We start from the raw sequence: 18,428 nt of genomic DNA, 5'->3' as shown, positions 1-18,428 counted from the left end.
TTGCGCTCGCCACGGGGGTAGATGGTCGTCTGGTAGTAGGTGAGCGCGGTCACCGCGACGGCGTGGATGCCAAAGAAGACGTCGTTGACCTGCACCGAGTTGGGCGACCCGTTGTGGAGCGCCTTGTACTCTTCCTGGACCGACTCGCTCCAGAAGAACGACGAGTTGTACACCGTGTAGCACGAGAAGCCGACAATGTTGTACGCGATAAAGTCGATCGAGAGACCTTCGACGTTCTTGAGGCGCCAGTTGAGGAAGATCTGCGGCCAAAAGCTCACGCTCCAGCACGCAAAGTAGGTCCAGCCGATGATGGACGAGATGCGGTTGTACGGCGCGGGCACGTTGTCGTTGGCGTCGAGACCAAAGCCGAGACCAAAGCCGACGACCGCAATGACGGCGACGCCAATCGCGACGCCGTTGCGCTGGACCCATGCCACGGGGCCGCGGATGGACGAGAGCGGCGCTTGCGTCAGCGAAGGAGTCTCTGTGGTGGACATGGCCGATGGGAAAATGAGCGATGGCGAGAACGGTGACGAAATAGCAAGAGCCGTGTACGGTGTGTAGACAGGCGGCGGTCATGGGCGGTGGTGGTCGCGGCCGTGGCGTATACCACCTGTTGCAACATGCGGTATCGCCCGGAAGTCGTGGGAACGTGGGACATACGCGTTGAAGAGCGAATCAAAAGCCAGGGATTGTCCGTGTCATGGCGATCTTGGCCACGCGCGCCTCTGAGTGGGGAAAGGGCCGCGGACTTTGAGATTTTAAACCGCACAAAATGTTCGGTCGTGATCCAAGCGCAGATATCAATGCAATGTGGACAACCTGTCGTTGAGCGTCATCGCGAGTGACGTTTGGAAAGCAACGCGAGGCGTTAGCAGAGTGGGGCCGACGCAGCAGTGTGGGAGCATGACGGGTTGACACGACACACCGTGCCTTCTGATCGCAAGAAGGGTAAACCGCCGTGCGAATGAGGGACCTCAAGTGGGTTATGAGGAACGGTAAGCTGCTGCTTGCCGAACGTTGTAAATCGGTATTGCCTTTGTGCTCCCAGAACCCATTTGCGCATTACCACATACACCGGTGTACCAACTACAGTTCAATGAATACTGTAGCGTCTGATCCGTCGCAGCCAGATAAGAAAGATCCGTAACCGATACCACAAGTCTCCACGACTGATTTAGTCCTCTGCTCTGAAAAAGCGGGCGGATGGGATGGTTCGACTATACAGTAGCCGTGCCCTCTACAGCTCCTCGAACCCGCTTTCGTGATGTCTAGCCCGAGGCCCGCGCGCGTCGAAGAGCGCGTGTACGCAATGCTTCAACAAGAAGACGAGCGTGGCAATGGGACCACGGGAGGATTCCCCCGAGACTCAAAACCGGTTCTACGCAGCGGTCAACCTGCTTGTACTACACGAGTGAGCCGCTACGAATAGACAAAAATATGTCGACTAGCCCCTCCAGTAACTCGCGAGCTCCAAAGTTCAGTTGTTGCGCAAATATCAAAACAAGCTTGTTTGGCGAATTAGACGCGCGGGATCCACGACATGTCGCTTGTCTTGAGCTTTTCGTAGACGTACGATTCGATGCCGTTGCGCTCCTTGTCGTCCTTGCCGAGAACGTACTGGATGTAGAAAAAGTAGTGGTAAAGGTTGTGCTCGGTCTCTGTGTGGCGGCCAAAGTTGTTGAGGAGGCCCTTCTCCATGCCCGCGACTTCGATCGCGTTGCGCGACCGGTTGCACACGAGGCAGCGGTCGCGCTTCATGGCGGCCTTTTGCTCGGACGCTTCGCGCACGGACGTAAAGGCGTCGATGATGATACCTTGGATCATGTTGAGGAAGAGCGTGATGACGATGACGTAGAAGGCCATGTCGTAGACCATGCGCTGAAAGTAGAGCTTGGGCTGGGCGTAATCGAGGTTGTGGCCGAGCGACGACGAGATGTAGTCGTCAAGCCCTCCGCCGGAGAGCAGACCTACAAGTACGGCGGTTACATCTTTTAGATATGACGTGGCACGCCCAGAGCGCACCGTAGCGAATTGTCGTCGTGGAGCACTCGAGCCCGGTCGAGCAATGCGCGACTTGGTCATCGATCGTCATTTCGTCTTGAAGAAGGAAGAAGCCAATGGGCGAGAAAAAGTAGATGACGATCGCGCGAAAACTGCTTGTGACACTGAGTTTGCCAAGGTTGCTGCGCATGGCGGTGGCCTACAGTCCATATCAATATTAACGGCTTGATGCATTTCGTATGGGCGACTGAGCTCATAAGCCGCGATTGATCGATTTTTAGAGGCCCCAGGAGACCACCCCTAATAATTAATATGAGGCCAGGATGCACTTTTGAAGGACGCTGGGGCACATAGAAATGCGCCGTCGAGGCCCGGAGCGCGAGCTCATCAGGGTTGGTGTGGTGCCACGTCACAAAGGCGGCCCGCGGCACCATGACAGCACGTAGGTCATTTCAAACGAAAGTGAGCGATAGCATACTGAATTATTCATGGGGTATAGCTAGTAGACGACTGCATTCGAGGATCGCTTTCTCAAATACGACTGCATTCGAGGATCGCTTTCTCAAATACCGTTCTATTGTGCCCGTTCTTGAAATGGTTGGCCTTGTAGAACTTGTGCATTCCTTGGCGTCGTTCGTGCGGTGAGCACGATTTGGGTGGTTGCAGAGAGGGCACGATAAAGCTCATGAGGCTGGTGGTCGCATAGACACCCACACAAGCGCTCTGCATGGGCGCTACTTCAACGAGCGCTTGGTCGTAGTCCGTGCCTAAAGCAGCTTCATACTCGCTACGGGTCGCATTAGTGTTGCTGCTCGTGGCACTTTCCGGCTTGACTCCGAGACGGGGCGCGGGCGCGCTTGCTTCGGCGAGAGCGGCCAAGCACCGGAGGAGCGGCAAGAACGAGTTCAGCGACGGCAGCGGCGCCGACGGCGGCAAGTACGGGCGGTCGTAGTCGTGCTGGACCATCGAGCTGGACGCGGCCGCGAGCAATTGGCCAAGCGGCGGAAGGACGCCATAAAGCACGGGCAGCGGGATCTGCGACCGCTCCTTCTTCGTGCTCGACTCGACCTGCTTGGTGTGACGGCAGCAGTAGCCGCCCGTGCACGCGTGCACCTTGCTGCTGCTTTCGACGCGGCACTTGCAGCCGCCGCCGTGGCGGACGCACTTTTGCTTGGCGTGCGCCATCTTGGTACAGCCTTCCTCGATGTACTGCTTCTTCGTGTTGCTGGCGTCGTGGCGGGAGCAAAAGTTGCCGACGCGCGCGTTCGTGACGCAGCCCTCGTACTGACGTTTTTCCATTCATGTTGTAGAAATGGACAGTCGACGGGCGCGGCATACGCGTCCTCTACTGCATTGATGCTGTCCATATATATGAAGGTGTTTCGCGTTATCTTCGTTGTTACAAAGAGTTCGCATACCGGTACGTAGAGAGTAGCACTTCACTTCTTCTTCATTCGCTCGCTGGGCCGTGGCTGCGCAGGTAGCGGCGCGGGGGCTCGTCTTGCTCTTCTGTAGTCGCCCGGGGGCGCTTGCGGCCGCGGGGAAAGCCCATGACGACACGCTGCGTGAAGGCCTTTCAGGCTTTGCCGTCGGCGGCAAAGCTACGCAGTTTGTCGAGGTCCTTGAGAGACGCCAGCGACTGAGGCAGCGTCAACGACTGGAGGTCGCGGTGCAGGACGATCAACAACGTGATCTTGGTGCGGCCTAAAATGGGGCGCCTCGGGCTCGGCAAAGAAGCGGGCGGTGGCAATGTTGGCAGGGACGTCTTCACTCATGCGCAGCACGTGGCCCAGCAGGCACTAGCGCTGGCGGGCAACGATCTCGCTCAGCGGGGCGCTGTCGCAGCGGTCGTAGAGCGCTACGTCGCCGAGATGCTGTCCATAGATGATAATATGCAAAGCGAGCTGTTCGTACTTACCGGTGCTTATCGGGTGCGAAAGGCAGTTGGCTTGGAGATGCACGTGAGGATGAGCGAGGCTCTGCAGCCTCCACGGCGTTGGGACCTTGGTCTTGCGCCCGTGGAGCGTCTGGTCCCGCGACGTGAACACCTTGAGGTACATTGCGAAGGTCTTCGCCTTGTCCAGTCAAGGATGCAATAATGGTGGCGGCGGCAAGCGTACACATGTCGATGGTCACGGACAAGCTCGCATCCTATGCGCCGTCAGACGTACTGGTACCTGAGCGCCGAATTGCAGTACGACTTGCGCTGCTTAGGGTTGAAGCACGCGCCACACCTTTTTGATATTGCTCTTGTCGACGCGTGGCCCGTCGCTATGTGATCGCTTGGTCGCGACGCGCATCGCAGCTACGATTGGCTTCTGGCCAGGGGCTCTATCGCGCCATCTGTTGCATGCTCTGTCGCGCGCACTTGACGCCATCACTAGTTTTAGCCAATCAACTCCTTTCTTATAGACCTTAACGCCACTACTGGTCGAAATGCACAAAATCCACAGCTTTTCGATGATTCATGTATATGATTGGTGAAAATGCATCGCTGGTATCACAGGCCGCGAACTGGGCCGCACCACCGCGTTTTTATTGCACCGGATAACCTCCATCTTCTTTTACCTCTCTTTTTGTATCCTGTGTACGTAAAATTTCAGATCCCCATTTTACGTACATCGAGCCATATTAACTCCTTTAGTCGTAGGAGCTTACGATAAAGCTGAGGCGGGAGTTGTTTTCGAGAATGTCGGGGAATGGAAAGCCGTAAAGGAGATAGGTTTACGCGAACGGCTGCAGCGCTAGCACCGCACAGAGCGTGTACGCGCAAATGAGCAGCACAGCGCCCGCGAAAAACGCGTCGTACAGAACGCATTGCCAACACATGACGCTGGAAGCCAGGACACGCATCTTGCGGTCTGTGTCGGTGTCGGCCACGAGCGTGCGATGCGTCTCCATCGCCTTTCGCAGCGCAGCAAAGAAAGACGTCGCGGCCTCAAGATATGCGCCGGATCCGAGCACTTGGGTCGCGCGATCGTCCGTTGAGTACAAGAAGACGATGATCGAAAACGTCAATATTAAGAGCTCGAACGCCATACAACAATGAGACGATACAAGAGTGTATCGCGAGAGCTTGTACGCAGCAGGAACACGACATGACCAAACATGGTCCCCAATGACGTGGGACGGACTCAGCTGGAGCTTGGCGAGTGTAGTGTGGTGCTTGGCTAAAGCAGAACGTGTTTGGACCCAGTGGAACGCCCAGAGAAGTGTCATGAGGACGAGCTCTCGACCGGCGGGAGGAAGCTCACGATGGGGTCCGCGACGCCAAGCTTGACGGCCTTGCGCTGCACATCCCGTCACTTATTGAGCGCGTACAGGAAAGCGCGCCTTGTGCTCTAACTCTGCTTGGAACGGCCGGCCCCAGAACGAGACCGGCGCAGTCGATTAGTTCTCGATCGCACTTACGTGGTGCGCTTCTCGCGCAGGAGCCGAATGAGCGTGTCGAACTCCAGGAGCAGATAGTTGATGGCCCAGATGCCTGGTGACGCCGACCTGCTGCTGCCAACGTCCCAGAGGTGCGCCGTGTGACCTGACGGCGCGGCCGACGGGCGTTTGGATGGAGTCCTCGGGCGCCGCTTCGTCGACCGATTTCGGGTGCGTGCCGTACAATGCCCGCGTCGACGACGACGACGAGAGCGCCAGGAGCGTCGGCGGATGACTGCCGCTGTTGAACGACATGGCGAAGGGCCTAGCTGCGCGCGTTCTTGATGTGGTTTGCGGCCTTTTGTGATTGGGCATCTCGGTGGATCCAAGGCTCTGATTGGCGCGCGCTGTATCGCAGCAAGAGAACAGCCGCCACCGCATGGACGGCGCGAACGGCAATTGGCATGGCATTGCCGTCGATCGTACAGCTGGAGACGACTAGAATAGACATGAACTAAATGACTGGAGTTGACTCGCTATCAACGCGATCTGCGGACTTTGCAGTTTTGTTCGCCAGCGGTCACGCCAACCTCGCACTAGGCGCGACTTTTGACATGCATCCGGATAATCGGGCGTCAGATGGCGGGATCGCATGTTCTTGTTTATATTCGACTCGTATTGTTACCTCGTATGTTGTATGGAATTAAAATAATGCCACGTTCGCGACGCAGCTGCGGTCTTATCCAAGCGAATTCCGTGGCGCCCTTTTCTAGTATCCGGAGGGTCGACGTCGGTCTTTTTATTGACAGATTTTAATCCCAATACAAACATCGAGTACAACATGCAAAAAATTGCGTTGGATGGGCTCGGTGGCATATCATCTTGGCGCACCAGCTGCCTTGGCTCACTTTCCCTTTGGCCATGGCATCGTCTAACGTCGAGATGATCGACCGCCGAGACTACACTCCGATCGCCGGCAGCACGCCCGTGTCCGGCGGCCTCTTCCACCTCCCGCCGCCCAGCGCCCTCGCCGCGCTCGTCCAGCGCATCAAGGCCGACGTGCCGCACGCAGCTGAAGCGATCGACGAGCTCACGCGCGTGCTCGCGGCGCCGCGCCTTCAAGTCGAATCGCTCGGCGGGTCCAAGCCCATCAAGCACTGGCGCGTGTCTTACACGCAAGAGCGCAACACCAAGCTGACCATGTATGCGAAGGAAGCGTGGCGTGAGTCCCACGACGACGCGGTCAAGGCCGAGGTCGCCGACCTCGTCGCGATCCTCGTCGCCGAGCCCGCGCACCACGACGCGACACTGCGACTCCTGTACGAGTTTGTCGCGGGTGGCTTTGGGTTTGTCCAGAGCGCCTTGTACTTTGCGATCAGCGACGCGCCAGGTCCGTTCCTCACCTTTCTCTCGTCCCATCTCGTGGCCAAGTCGCCGCTCATTTTGAGCGTGCTGCAGCAGCTCTGCGAGAACCACCACGCGCAGTGGCAAAGCCTCATGCATATCGACGGGACATCGTCGTGCCTCCTCCGCGCCTGCGATCTGCTGGCGGCGCTCACATCCGAGCCGCGCGTGCTCAACCTCGAGAACGTCCACATGCTCTGCGATGTGCTCATGTTTCTCAGCGAGGCGTGCCAAGGTCCTTGCGCGCAGAACCAAGACCAGCTTCTCACGACGCGCGCCGTCGCGATCGCGGCCGGCATTGTTCTCTCGTCCCGCAAGGCGCCCGAGGCGTTTGACGACGCGGTGCCGACGAAGCTCCAGATCACGCTGCAGCACCACGCGAGCGATTTGCTGCTCGCGCTGCTCGAAGGCCGGTCGGACGCCCGGGTTCACAAGGCGCTCGTCGACGTCTTTCCAATCCAGAAGGTCATGACGCACTTTACGAGCAGCTTCCGCGCCATCAACGAGAAGCTCGGCGCCAAGCGGCACCACTTTTTTTCACCCTTGAAGCTCCTCGAGATGGCCCACTTTGCGCGGATCTCGCCCGATGCACTCATGCGCGCGATGCCCGAGTACAAGGGCGCGATCAACCTCTTGCGCATCGTCAAGAACATGCTGCACCTCGACGAAGCGATTGCGCCCGACACTGCGTGGCTCGAGTTTGCATCCAAGTGGCGCGACTTCAAGCCAACGCGACCGTGAAGGAGGCGCTCTCGTACTTTGAAGCGCAAATGGTGTCGGTTGAGGTGACGCGCGGTGGGTCGACGTACACCGTGTACTTTCTCCAGCCCAAGGTCGCCAAGCTTTTCAATGACGAGCTCCGTACCCGGCTCTTGGACGCCATGGACATTGGCACGGAGCAAGCGCTCAACGTGCTTGTCTCGGAGGCTGCCACGTATGTGCTCGATATTCTATTTTTAGAAATTTCGAACCCATTTGGATCGTGTAGGGACGTGGTCGACGAGCTCAACGTGATGAAGTACCTTAGCAAGAACCAGTTTTACTCGACCATGAGCAAGTGGGCGCCGTGGCTCCGCGCCAATATGCTACGCGTGTGCTTTTACATCAACTTTGTGATGCTTTTGAGCGTCGACCTCAACGACATGCCGGCCGTCGGCCTTCCCACGAGCGTTGTGCCCAAGGACGATGCCAAGCTCGTACTACTACGTTCGAATTTGTACCGACGATGTTGACGCGTGACGTAGGCGCCGTACTTTATCTCGATGCTTGGCTTTGTGCTGCTGCTTATGGCGACCACGCTGTGGCTCTACTACGCCTTCTCGGCCTTTTGCTTCAACTACGCCAAGCAGCAAGTGTCGTCGTTGACCAAGCTCACGCTTTTGCCGGGCGCGACGATCCGCCAAACGATGCTCGACGCGTTCGCCCGTCCGCTCTTTTACTTTGGTATGCCAATCTCTCGAACCGCGTGTGCTCAAAGAGGAGACATGTATGTAGAGCTCTTCCTCGCACTCTTCCTCGTCGTCTTCTACCTCAAGATGGACACGGGCGTCATCCAGAGCTGCATTTTGGCGGCGCTCATGTGGCTCGTCTACAGCCTCCTTGCCGCGCTCCGTGTCGTGTCGGGCCAAATTCGGTTTGTTGTCAACGCAGACGCAAGCGACGTCACGTCGACAGTCACGAGCATGCTCACGTTCATCTACAACGTGCTCTTTGACACGGCGTTTACAGACACGGTGCTGCTCATGGGCACTTACGCGCTTTGCTTCCTCCTCGGCGTCGGTCTCTCGATGCCGTGGATGGCCTCGCTCGTCTCGACCGGTCCGTGGGGCCTCGTCTTCTTTGGCTTCCCGCTCGTCGACATTCTCGCGACCAATGAAAAGCTGCGCTTCATCGTAAGGACTGCTGCGATACCTCAACAATGGCTGATACAACTATGCATCAGGCGCAAGCGATGCGCAGCAACTTTGGCAAGCTCGGGGTCACGGCCATTTTTGGCGCGATCGTCATCTACATCTTCTCGCTCATCGGCTTTTCTTTCTCCAAGCCGAGATGACGAGCGACGACGACGGGTCGCTCTGCTCGACCTTGCTCGAGTGCTACGCGTCGTACATTCGCTACGGTACGCACACACAATGCCATCGACATGCATTGTCTTATTTCGCATAATCGATGATTAGGGTTGCTGGCGGGCGGCGGCATTGGCGACTACATGTCGTCGTCGCTCGGCCACAACCTCGATTACGCCCAGCCCAAGCTCTACTTTCAGCGCATGGTCTACGACATGGCCTTCTACGTCATTGTCATCACGCTCTTCCTCAACATGATCCAAGGTATCATCATCGACGCCTTCACGTCCGTGCGCGAAGCGTCCGAGCAAAAGGCCGCCATGAAGCGCGACCGCTGCCTCGTGTGCAACCGGTCGCGCAACGCGATCGAAGTCGCGGGCATGGAGAAGGGCCTCCTCAACAACTTTGGCCGCCACACAGAGACCGAGCACAACCTTTACCACTACTTTTTCTACATCCAGTACGTTCTCGGCAAGGACGACAAGGAGCGCAACGGCATCGAATCGTACGTCTACGAAAAGCTCAAGACAAGCGACATGTCGTGGATCCCGCGCGTCTAATTGGACTCTTGCAATACATGTGCATACAAGCGCCACGTCTGTTTTATGGAGAATATTGTCGACGACGCGTCGCACAACTCGACTAAGAACTCATTGGCGACTCTAGAAGAAGGCAGTCAAAGAAGGGTTGTTGCGTGGGGTGCGCACTGTAAAAGGGGTATACGTGCGACGTCATGGATGCCTGCTGCGATGTACCGCGACAACAAGCGCTTGGTGCTTGGTGGACCCGTGGGTGGGTGGCCCCAAGAGCACGAACTGACCGTATCCCAGCTCCACGACTACTGTACATAGTACATCACTTTTCGATCGCGATGGCATCGACGGCATGAGGCACTCGACTGTCGTCAATCGCATGACTCTATTATTTCTCTAATGCAGCTCTCTAAAAGAACTTGTTGATGTACACGATCGTGGTCATGAGCACGAGCCACGTGACGCTGTAGTTCCAGAACCACAGCGCGTGGAGGAGACCCGCAATGACCGCGAGCACGACCATCAGCGACTTGAAGAAGAGCGGGCGCGACGACGGAAGGCACGTCGCGACCGGCTTGTCAAACGTCCCGTCGTGCTTGGCGTAAAACTGACTGAGAAGCTCTTCCTTGGCCGCAAAGCGCTCGTACAACCACGTGTCGGTCGACTCGGCCGCCATGACGTCGTCGAGCGTGAACCGGCGCACGTGGAAATGCACGGCCGACGGAAACTGGCCAAAGAGCATGCGCAGTGGCGACGGGCGAACACCCGACCGGAGCTCCGGGTACGCCATCGTCATGTCGAGGACATAGGTCGGGCGGAACTTGTCAATACACAGCGCAAAGCCCTTGAGGCGCGGCTCGAGAACGTAGTTGAACGGCGTGCGCCCCTTGGATGTGGCAAACGCCTGTGACTCGGCAAACGTCTTGGCGTACAGCGCCGTGCCTTCGGGGAACATGGCCAGCCACGTGCCCCACGGCCGTGCGTGGTACGAGTCGATGATGCGACCAAGGCTGTCCTGGTCTTCGGCCCAGTTGCGCTGAACGAATGGGAACTTGAGAATGTTAAGTGCCCACCTAGGCTTGCGTTGGAGACAGGCCAGAGCCGACATGGCCGTATGTACCCGATAAGCGGGACGTTCTTCAGGCCGGCTTTGAGCATGGTCATGATGCGATCGTGGCGGCCAATCTTCATGGCAAAGTTCCTAATGCAGCAGTAGTCGTGAGGTGCTATGAGCGAAGCGAGGTCGCACCAGTGGAGGAGCCAGTCGATTTCCGTGCGGTGGTTGGAGATGAGCAAAATACGATCGCTGTCGTTGAACGCAAACGTCTCGCCGTCTTCGCCGGTAACGACGACTTCCATGCCACCGAGGTGCTCGAGGATGCCCGAGACTGTGGCGCAGAAGAGTCCCAGCACGACGCGGTAGATGTGCTCGGCGACCGTCGGGCACGTCCACGATAGCAGCAGCAGCGTAGGCACGACGATGTAGAAGCCAAAGCCGAGCGTCATGAGGATGATGATCACGACGTACATGGCGCCGGCGACCTTGCCCGGCAGCGTTGGCGCGGCCTCGTACTGCGGGCCCGGGAAGATGGCCTTGGGGCCGGTCTTGGCGTCGGCCATGGTAGCGAAAATGGGCAATGACCCATCCCGCTAAGCACGCTTGAAATGAGCCAATCAACGTGCGGTATGTGCTACAGGCTTCTTCTTTTTGACCAATCAAGGCGAGCAGACTGGTGTTCGAATTGGTAAGACTAATTCCGTGCGAAAGCGACAGCAATCGCCGGAGATTCAATCGATACGACGACAAGAGGTGTGGCATACGAGTATGCTACAGCAAGGCGTCTACGAGCAATCTCGCTGGCTTGTCAAGTCGGCCACTGCACAAGACGCTCGCAAGCAGTGGCTAGCAAAGACGTCGTTGTGACGTCATCGTCAGACGGGATTGACATGGCCAGATCAGCCACCGTTGAAGCGACACTGCGGGAGGAGTGTTGGCCATGTCAAAATATATGCATTGACATCACGCTTCATACACATGCAACGTCAGAACGTGATATCGAGGTATCGAGATTTTCAATTTCAACAAACCAAATGTCTTTTCGACGCAGAGGCTGTGGTGCGGCATTGAGTGCGGCCAAGAACGAACGGACCCATGATGTCTCTACTCCACCTCGCCGTTTCAAAATGGACGACGAGCGTTGTGAAATCCACGGGACCGATGCCATGCAAAACGGTGCGCTTCTCGCCGTGTGGATCGCCACAGGCAGACGACCCTTTTCGACGAGACTCTTGTCAATCTTCCAAAATCGATGAATGCACACTATTTGCGTTCAAGCGACATCGCGCGTCAACATTGTCGCGCTATGATTGGTTGAAACGCCACCGATTATCCTCCAATCTACGCTCGGTAAGAATATCATGTTTCACAAGATGTCTGTTGCGTAGCGCCAGCGCCGCTGTTAATTTTATTGTAGCACCCAGCTCATACAAATGCCAAGTTTGTTTCCAGCGCGGAGCTTCGAATCCGTGTATTTTTATTCAAACCTCCCAGAATGCATACTTGCCGGCCGCGGATTGGTCCATTTCGGTCGCATCGGGCCATTTCCGAACGCGACGCCTGGCAGATACCCGAGCTATGAACCGCAACGTGCGAGGGGACAATGTAGAGTTCACGGTCAAGGTAGATGCATGGCTCCATGGACCTGGATGGACATGCAGCGCTAGGCCGTGGAAGACCTGGTTCTCTCGGGCACGGAGCGCTCCGTGGTCCGCGTCCCGGCCAACAACATGTACTCGTGCTTGATGCAGAAGACCCAGCGCTTCTCGTCGCTCTTCCGCCACTACAGCAAGCACCATGGCCTGCCCCGGGAGTCGCTGGACTTTTGCTTTATGGTAGCCTTCCTGCATGGGACGCATGGCGCCGACGCCTGCCTGTTTAGAACCTCCTCAGCCTCGAAGATTCGCCCGAGTCGGTGCACCTGCAAAAGGTACAGACCACAGCTATGCATGCCTGGACTAACAACGCCGACCGTGTGCAGAACGACGTGATACACGTTCGCCACCGCCGCCCGCTGGCCATCGTACCACCACCTCGCCTGTCGGACGAAGAGTACTTTACGTCGATGCGTCGCCTCCTCGAGGTACGCTTTGGCTGCCTGTATCCATGGGATTTATAGTGAGGCGTGCAGAGTGGCGACAATAGCGATGTGGTGTTGCGGGTTGGGGCGGACGCCAAGGAGCTGCGCGGCCACAAGCTCATTTTGACGACGCGCTGCGAAGTCTTTAACGCGATGCTTAGATCAGACTCGATGCGGGAAAGCGAAAACGGCGTTGTGGTCTTGCGAGACGATTGCCCGGACATGGTCCGCCGGCTCCTCGAATTCATCTACACGAACCGGATCGCCGACCTAGCCATGCTCACCGCGACGGTACGACGACATGTTCCATGGTCTGTCGTCTCACGCCATGCGATACAGCAACTCATTGACCTTCTCGCACTCGCCGAACAGTACCTCTTGCGCACGATGAAGGAACTCTGTGAAGCCGCGGCCGTCGAACTCATCTCGAACGACCACTGCGCCAAGCTCCTCAGCGCCGCCGAGCGCTACAACGCGCAGTTCCTCAAGGACTCGTGCGTCAAGCACATTGTCGAAAACATGCAAGACGTTGTCGACGAAGACGCCTTTTGCCACGAAATCCAGCAGTGCCCATCGCTCGCGATCATCATCATGAAGGCCCACAGCGCCCACAGCACGTCCTTCTCGCCCGAGCCCGCGGCCAAGCGGCGACGCTTCAACATGCCCAACGAAGAGTCCGACTACGAGTGAAGCGCGGGCTGTGTTTGTATTTAATGTCCACAAACGTACATGCGACGACGCCTTAAGTGTGTCCTAGCACGTCGCGGGCCTGAGATGTGGCGGAGACTCGCGGAAGCAGCAGTAGCCAGCCGCTGTCGATCGATGTACAATGCAATCTCTGCCCGCCTGTCCCGGGACGTGCGACACGCAAGGACCGAGCGTCCACGGGGCGGTCTGAGTCTCGGCGCGTCCTCAGGTTCTCGTCGTCTTGCGATGTCAGACAACTTTGACCAACTTGTGACGGACGCTTCGCGAGAGACGAGTCGCAACCAAGTGTCATGAGGACGTGCAGCGTATTTAAGTTAACAGTAATGAGAGAGAAGCGTAAAGAGGGCGAAGGAACCGACGACACAACGGAGAGGTGGTGCGCTAGTCGTCGAGGAAGAACTCGAGCATCGCGAGGTCGTGGCCGCGTACGGGTCCGTTGTTGGTCGGCGTGAGGCTCGGCAGCGGCGCGCGCGGGCTCCACTCGGGCGCGAAGAAGCTCGAGTGCGAGAGGAGGCTCGTAAACTCGTTCGAGTACTGCATCGTGGTGGGCGCCGACGAGCTGTTTGTCGAGCCGGTCGCGATGCCATCTTTTGTCCGCCAAACATTCACGCGCGGGAGCGTGAGGGCTGAGAGGTGCGGCAGTGCGCCGTCATGGTGCAGACTGTGGTGGTGGTGCGGCTGCTGATGATGGTGGTGGTGCTGGTGGTCCCACGAGCTGAGCTTCTTGACCGGGTACGCCTCCATGGACGTCGTGACATCGAGCGCGCTGCGCTTGAACTTGCGCCGGAGCGCGCTCTCGTCGCTCGAGTAGTCGTCGTGGGACGACGACGACGACGCCGACGACGACGACTTGATCTTGGCCTCGAGGCGGCGCGTCATGCGCATGGCGCTCTGCTTGCGGTCGCTACGCTTCTTGATCTCGTTTTGCTTGCGCCGGTGGAGCTCGCAGAGCATGAGAAGCTTGCCGTTCTTCTTGGTCGTGCGCATGTTGGTGCATGTGCCCGTCTTGTACTGGCACTTCATCTCGGGCGACGCGGCCTGCGGCGGCGGCGACATCTTGGTGAGGAGCGACGTCAAGTCGGAGCGCGGGTACGTGCGGGGCACATCGTCTTCCGACGTCATCGAGGCCGTCGGGCTGCTGCATGCGGTGCCAATGAGGTGCCGGAACGACGTGGCCGCGGTCGGAAGGTTGAACATGGTGGTGGTACTTGTCCAGGACGGCGCAGGTTGAGATCTGAGGTGTAAGAGATGCATCGCGCGACGAGTCCGTTTCGGTAGAGTTCAGATCTTTCCATTTCCCGTTCGAGCTTGGGGCCGGCAAATAAGGCTCCCAGAAGTAGTAGCCTCTCCGCCCAGATTGCACTTGCCGTTTGTATGCAAACTGAGAACCTGGCGCCATCCAAACGCTTGACTAGACGTTGGACCATGCGCCCATATTCAACACCGGAAGATTCCTGGCTTGAAGCATGTATCGAATATGCTTGTGGACCCACGTGAGCTTGAGCGCGTTGTCCGTCGTGGGGGTATGTGGGCGTGTGGCCAGTCGAGGTTGATTCGATCGTCGCCGGCCCTGCTTCGACTTTTGCCGTGGAAGGTCGTCGCCACCGTTATCACAGCGCTACTCACGACGTGTGCCACACTACATTGGCAAGGAGGTTTCCTTGCCGCTGGTTCGGCGAGATGGGAAATGTGGTATCTTGCCAGATGTGCACCTACGCTTCTGCGCAAGAGCGTTCTGAAGGTCATCATCAGCACCGTTTGAAGTACTAGTACAGTGCTTGCGAGCGACAGTGCCCCCTTGCCCTTGGTTTCTGTCCCAGATACATGGCGTGTGTATCGGTAGCCCTTGTCGTCCCGGTGACAGAGGCCGCTTATATATCTCAAGACATACAGCGACGAGGAAGCCACGCTTGCAGAAAAAGAAGACGTGTCGATCTCACCGCCACCCACCATCACTTGCGTCCACGCCGCACGGTGGCACCGCAAAGGTAGAAACTGACTTTTCTTCCGAGCTCACGACCAAGAAGGGTCGTCACTCGATGGGACGCCATCATCATCGTCATCATCCTGCCGGTGTATGCGTCTTGCCCCGAGGTGCAGTGGCCAGAGGTGGCACTGCGTGATTTTCCGTCGACAACCTTGTGCCACGTCGCAACCCGCAGAGATAGCGAAATCAACGTACTCAGATCCGTGGCGTCACGGAAGAAACGGCTCTTTGGTTCCCCTAGACCCTAGTCACGGCGCAACGGGCGGCGCAGAACGCGCGATGCAACACAGCGGCTGCTCCAAAGTCAAACCTGGTTCTAAACTAGCTCTTTATATTTATATATATAGACACGACGACCACACACGAGACAATTACGCGTCGGACGACGAGCAGCCATTGCCGCCCGCGATCCGGAGGCAGTACGTCGACGCGAAGAACGAGAGCGCGTTCGTCACGAGGGCGTAAATGAGCACGAGGATGAAGCCCACGATGGTGACAGCCCCTCCGATCGAACTCGACTCGCCGCGGCGCTTGAGCAGCTGCACGTGGCCCTTCTGACGCGGCAGGAGCACGAGGAAGACGAGTGCAGCCAGCTTGACTGTGTACGAAATGAGGAAACAGTACGTCGCTTGCCAGCGCACGGTCGTGTCGTCGCGCCGAAGGTCGTCCCGCGAGACATCGAAAAACGAGTCGACCGTCTTGTACAAGACTGGCCCGAAGAGGTATCCGAGGTTGGAGACGGACGACGTGAGCGAGTAGATGAGCCCTTCGTTGCCAATGTCGGCAATCTCGACGCTGGCGTACGCCGAGAAGAGGAAAGGAACGTTCATTGGCTGGTCCATGAGCATCGTGCCGGTGAGGAACGCATACTGGTTGCGGTTGACGCCCCAAACACACGTGAGCTGGACGAGCGCGCGCATGGCGACCCAGAGAATGGTCGACCAAACGATCGACGAGCGCCAGTCCCAGTGCAGCGCGTACTTGCCGAGGGCCCACATCGTGAGCGGGCCAAAGAGACCACCGACGAGCGAGAAGAGCTGCATGTTGAGCGACTCGGCTCGCACCCAATCGGACGTCATCGGGCTGCTCACGGTCTCGTCAAAAACGAAAAGACGTTGCTGAGAAAGTTGTAGGCGCAGAATTGGTACATGACGCGGAGCTGCACGAGCTGCCAAAAGCCGCGAAAGTAGTGCCGCAGCGAAACCCGCTCGACGCGGACTTCGACCATCCACCAGATCGAGGCCGCGAGCCCAATCAACGACGGCACGACGAGGATGCCATAGACGACCGACGGCGTGATCGACCAGTCGAACGACCCGCCGTACTCGTACGAGTTCATGCAAAAGCCCACGAGCAGCGACGGGATTTGCCGGAACGAGTCGCGGACCACGTAGCACGTGGTCTGAATCCGCCCACGCTGCGCGATGGGCTCCCGCTGCGCGTACTGCACGACCATCGCATCGGACGAGACCGCGACCATGACCGAGCCCACGGTCGCCAGCGTCGAGAGCAAGATGAAGAGGCCGCCGCTGTTGGGCGCGTTCGCGTTGATGTAGTCGGCCTTGTCTTGCGCCGAGATGTTGGCGAGCGGGAGTCCGTCGAGGTCTTTGCGGCCATAGTACGGCGCCGGGAAGGACGTGGCCGCCATGAGCCCGCAGCTCGCGGCGCAGAGGATCCACCCGATCATCATGTACGACCGGCGCTGGTAGCCATTGATGGGAAAGCAGTCGGAGATGATGCCCATAAAGATCTTGAGACTCCATGGCAGACTCATGAGCGCCGAGTACGACGCCACTTGGTACCCTTGCATCTGCAGGTAGACGTTGTAGAGAGGGTAGGCCAAGGCCGGGAGCGTCCCGAGGATGAGCCCGATGCCCGCATACTGCGTAAACAGCCCGAGGGCTTCGGAACTGAGGAGGTGGATGGCACCACCTTCACGGAGCGCGCCGTCACCTCTCTTGTCGAGCATGCTCTCGTCGTAGTGCGTCGAGCTGTCGTGGAAGACGGTGTAGTCATCGAGCTGCTTCTCGTCAAAGAGCCAGACCTTATTGGTCGTCGTGTCGGACGCCTTGCTCGCCGTGCTGCTGTTGGCGCTGCTGGCCATGCTCTGCGGGGTGTGGCGCAAAAGGAAGACTGGCACCCGAGAAAATAATAAGTGGCGCAGTGTTGTACGTCAGAACGACGCCAGCTGGGTCGCGGCAACATTGGGTAAAGCCACCCAGGGTGGCCGCTCGGAAACACAAATCTGGTGCGAGACTGCAAAAGAACATCCTGGATGCCGCGGTGTTGCGTCCACCTCCGCCGCTAGAGGACGTATCATCATCACCGCGGCTTCGAGTCCATGGATGCGCAGTTACTACATCGAATTACCATCGGTTCAAACCGCGGCGACGCTGAAAACGAACGCCACGCGCGCGGGTGGTTGTGAATTCCCTTAAAAAGTGCGCTCACCCGCTTCTACGTGCGAGGCGACCACTGCGGCCATTCGCGATAGACAGTGCACGAGATGACTAACCCAGCATGCGGGATTGTACTTGCATGAGCGAATTGGAAAACGGCAAAGTACACCTCGGACCACGCTACGCAACTAGAAAAACACTCTCTTTAGACTGTCCCGTGCCAGTACACTGTACCAGCAGCTAACCACGCACCCACTGCTGCTGTGAATGGGTCTTGCAAAGAAGGAGCACGTGCCACGTATGACTCGACGGCGGCGACGAGTAGCCACAAGTGACGTTCAAATATTGAAGCGGACGCGACATCAGGACAGGCGACACCGTCCCATCCATAACGATGTACTAGGAACGTCGTCCTCCCATCGCTTCTTCCGCCGCCGCGGCCTTGCGTGGCTTTGTGCGCCAAGTGATCGAGGCAGCTGGACATCTACAGCTGCCACAGCCACGAGATTCAGCTCAAATTTCGCGGCCGCCACGTGAGCAGGACGCAAGACGTTGGTGTCTATGCAGACTGCAACCATGCTATGACGATGGATAGCACGGGTGCTTGACAAGCGAGTAGCGCGCTGTGGCGTTGCACCCACTACCTATCCCATGCATGTTAGTCTTGTGGTCAAGATGCACGCAATATCGATGTCGTACCGCAAGAGGGTCCAAACAGTTTGCGTAAATTATAGCGAAACACACTCACTTCAACGAGTGTCCAGACAATGGTCCAAGTGCCGGCCATGAATGCGCTGGAGCCGCTCCCGCCCGCTGGCTGC

The 18,428-nt window shown here is 57.9% G+C and overlaps 10 protein-coding genes across 10 annotated transcripts in view; 3 read left to right on the top strand and 7 right to left on the bottom strand.

The window, feature by feature from the left end:
* SPRG_22049 (hypothetical protein) overlaps positions 1-497 on the bottom strand; it is a gene marked incomplete at both ends in the record, with an annotated part of 1,040 nt that extends 543 nt beyond the window's left edge. Inside the window, one exon of the mRNA XM_012338738.1 lies at positions 54-497. Within this exon, the coding sequence (XP_012194128.1) occupies positions 54-497 (444 nt within the window). The remainder of the gene's footprint in view (positions 1-53) is intronic.
* A 1,024-nt stretch (positions 498-1,521) lies between these two features.
* SPRG_00161 (hypothetical protein) lies at positions 1,522-2,095 on the bottom strand (the record flags this gene model as incomplete). The annotated part of the gene is made up of 2 exons (XM_012338269.1): positions 1,522-1,970; positions 2,026-2,095. 2 exons carry the CDS (start codon positions 2,093-2,095, stop codon positions 1,522-1,524), a joined length of 519 nt encoding a protein of 172 aa, XP_012193659.1.
* A 2,633-nt stretch (positions 2,096-4,728) lies between these two features.
* SPRG_00160 (hypothetical protein) lies at positions 4,729-5,043 on the bottom strand (the record flags this gene model as incomplete). The annotated part of the gene is made up of 1 exon (XM_012338268.1): positions 4,729-5,043. The coding sequence occupies one exon, from the start codon at positions 5,041-5,043 to the stop codon at positions 4,729-4,731; it is 315 nt and encodes a 104-aa protein (XP_012193658.1).
* Positions 5,044-5,411: 368 nt separating this feature from the next.
* On the bottom strand, positions 5,412-5,688 carry SPRG_00159 (hypothetical protein; the record flags this gene model as incomplete). Its single annotated transcript, XM_012338267.1, has 2 exons — positions 5,412-5,502; positions 5,540-5,688. 2 exons carry the CDS (start codon positions 5,686-5,688, stop codon positions 5,412-5,414), a joined length of 240 nt encoding a protein of 79 aa, XP_012193657.1.
* A 605-nt stretch (positions 5,689-6,293) lies between these two features.
* On the top strand, positions 6,294-7,518 carry SPRG_00158 (hypothetical protein; the record flags this gene model as incomplete). The annotated part of the gene is made up of 1 exon (XM_012338266.1): positions 6,294-7,518. A coding segment is annotated over one exon (1,225 nt), but the record flags the coding sequence as incomplete, so codon positions are not given.
* A 29-nt stretch (positions 7,519-7,547) lies between these two features.
* SPRG_00157 (hypothetical protein) lies at positions 7,548-9,403 on the top strand (the record flags this gene model as incomplete). The annotated part of the gene is made up of 7 exons (XM_012338265.1): positions 7,548-7,711; positions 7,766-7,973; positions 8,022-8,220; positions 8,272-8,669; positions 8,720-8,779; positions 8,827-8,896; positions 8,955-9,403. 7 exons carry the CDS (start codon positions 7,548-7,550, stop codon positions 9,401-9,403), a joined length of 1,548 nt encoding a protein of 515 aa, XP_012193655.1.
* Positions 9,404-9,740: 337 nt separating this feature from the next.
* SPRG_00156 (hypothetical protein) lies at positions 9,741-11,020 on the bottom strand. The gene is made up of 3 exons (XM_012338264.1): positions 10,626-11,020; positions 10,497-10,577; positions 9,741-10,449 (listed from the first exon to the last, which is right to left on the bottom strand). The coding sequence occupies exons 1-3, from the start codon at positions 10,994-10,996 to the stop codon at positions 9,786-9,788; spliced, it is 1,116 nt and encodes a 371-aa protein (XP_012193654.1). The 5' UTR covers positions 10,997-11,020; the 3' UTR covers positions 9,741-9,785.
* A 965-nt stretch (positions 11,021-11,985) lies between these two features.
* Positions 11,986-13,336, top strand: SPRG_00155 (hypothetical protein). The gene is made up of 6 exons (XM_012338263.1): positions 11,986-12,056; positions 12,101-12,268; positions 12,316-12,363; positions 12,415-12,516; positions 12,565-12,804; positions 12,853-13,336. Exons 1-6 carry the CDS (start codon positions 12,012-12,014, stop codon positions 13,201-13,203), a joined length of 954 nt encoding a protein of 317 aa, XP_012193653.1. The 5' UTR covers positions 11,986-12,011; the 3' UTR covers positions 13,204-13,336.
* A 177-nt stretch (positions 13,337-13,513) lies between these two features.
* Positions 13,514-14,447, bottom strand: SPRG_00154 (hypothetical protein). Its single transcript, XM_012338262.1, has one exon. It carries the CDS (start codon positions 14,416-14,418, stop codon positions 13,603-13,605), a length of 816 nt encoding a protein of 271 aa, XP_012193652.1. The 5' UTR covers positions 14,419-14,447; the 3' UTR covers positions 13,514-13,602.
* Positions 14,448-15,579: 1,132 nt separating this feature from the next.
* On the bottom strand, positions 15,580-17,312 carry SPRG_00153 (hypothetical protein; the record flags this gene model as incomplete). Its single annotated transcript, XM_012338261.1, has 2 exons — positions 15,580-16,291; positions 16,315-17,312. 2 exons carry the CDS (start codon positions 17,310-17,312, stop codon positions 15,580-15,582), a joined length of 1,710 nt encoding a protein of 569 aa, XP_012193651.1.
* Positions 17,313-18,428: the final 1,116 nt, after the last annotated feature.

This window comes from Saprolegnia parasitica (assembly GCF_000151545.1).
Source record: "Saprolegnia parasitica CBS 223.65 unplaced genomic scaffold supercont2.1, whole genome shotgun sequence".
Lineage (NCBI taxonomy): Eukaryota > Oomycota > Saprolegniomycetes > Saprolegniales > Saprolegniaceae > Saprolegnia > Saprolegnia parasitica.
The sequence above is the reverse complement of the archived record's forward strand: the minus strand, read 5'-3'. Positions and strand labels throughout refer to the sequence as shown.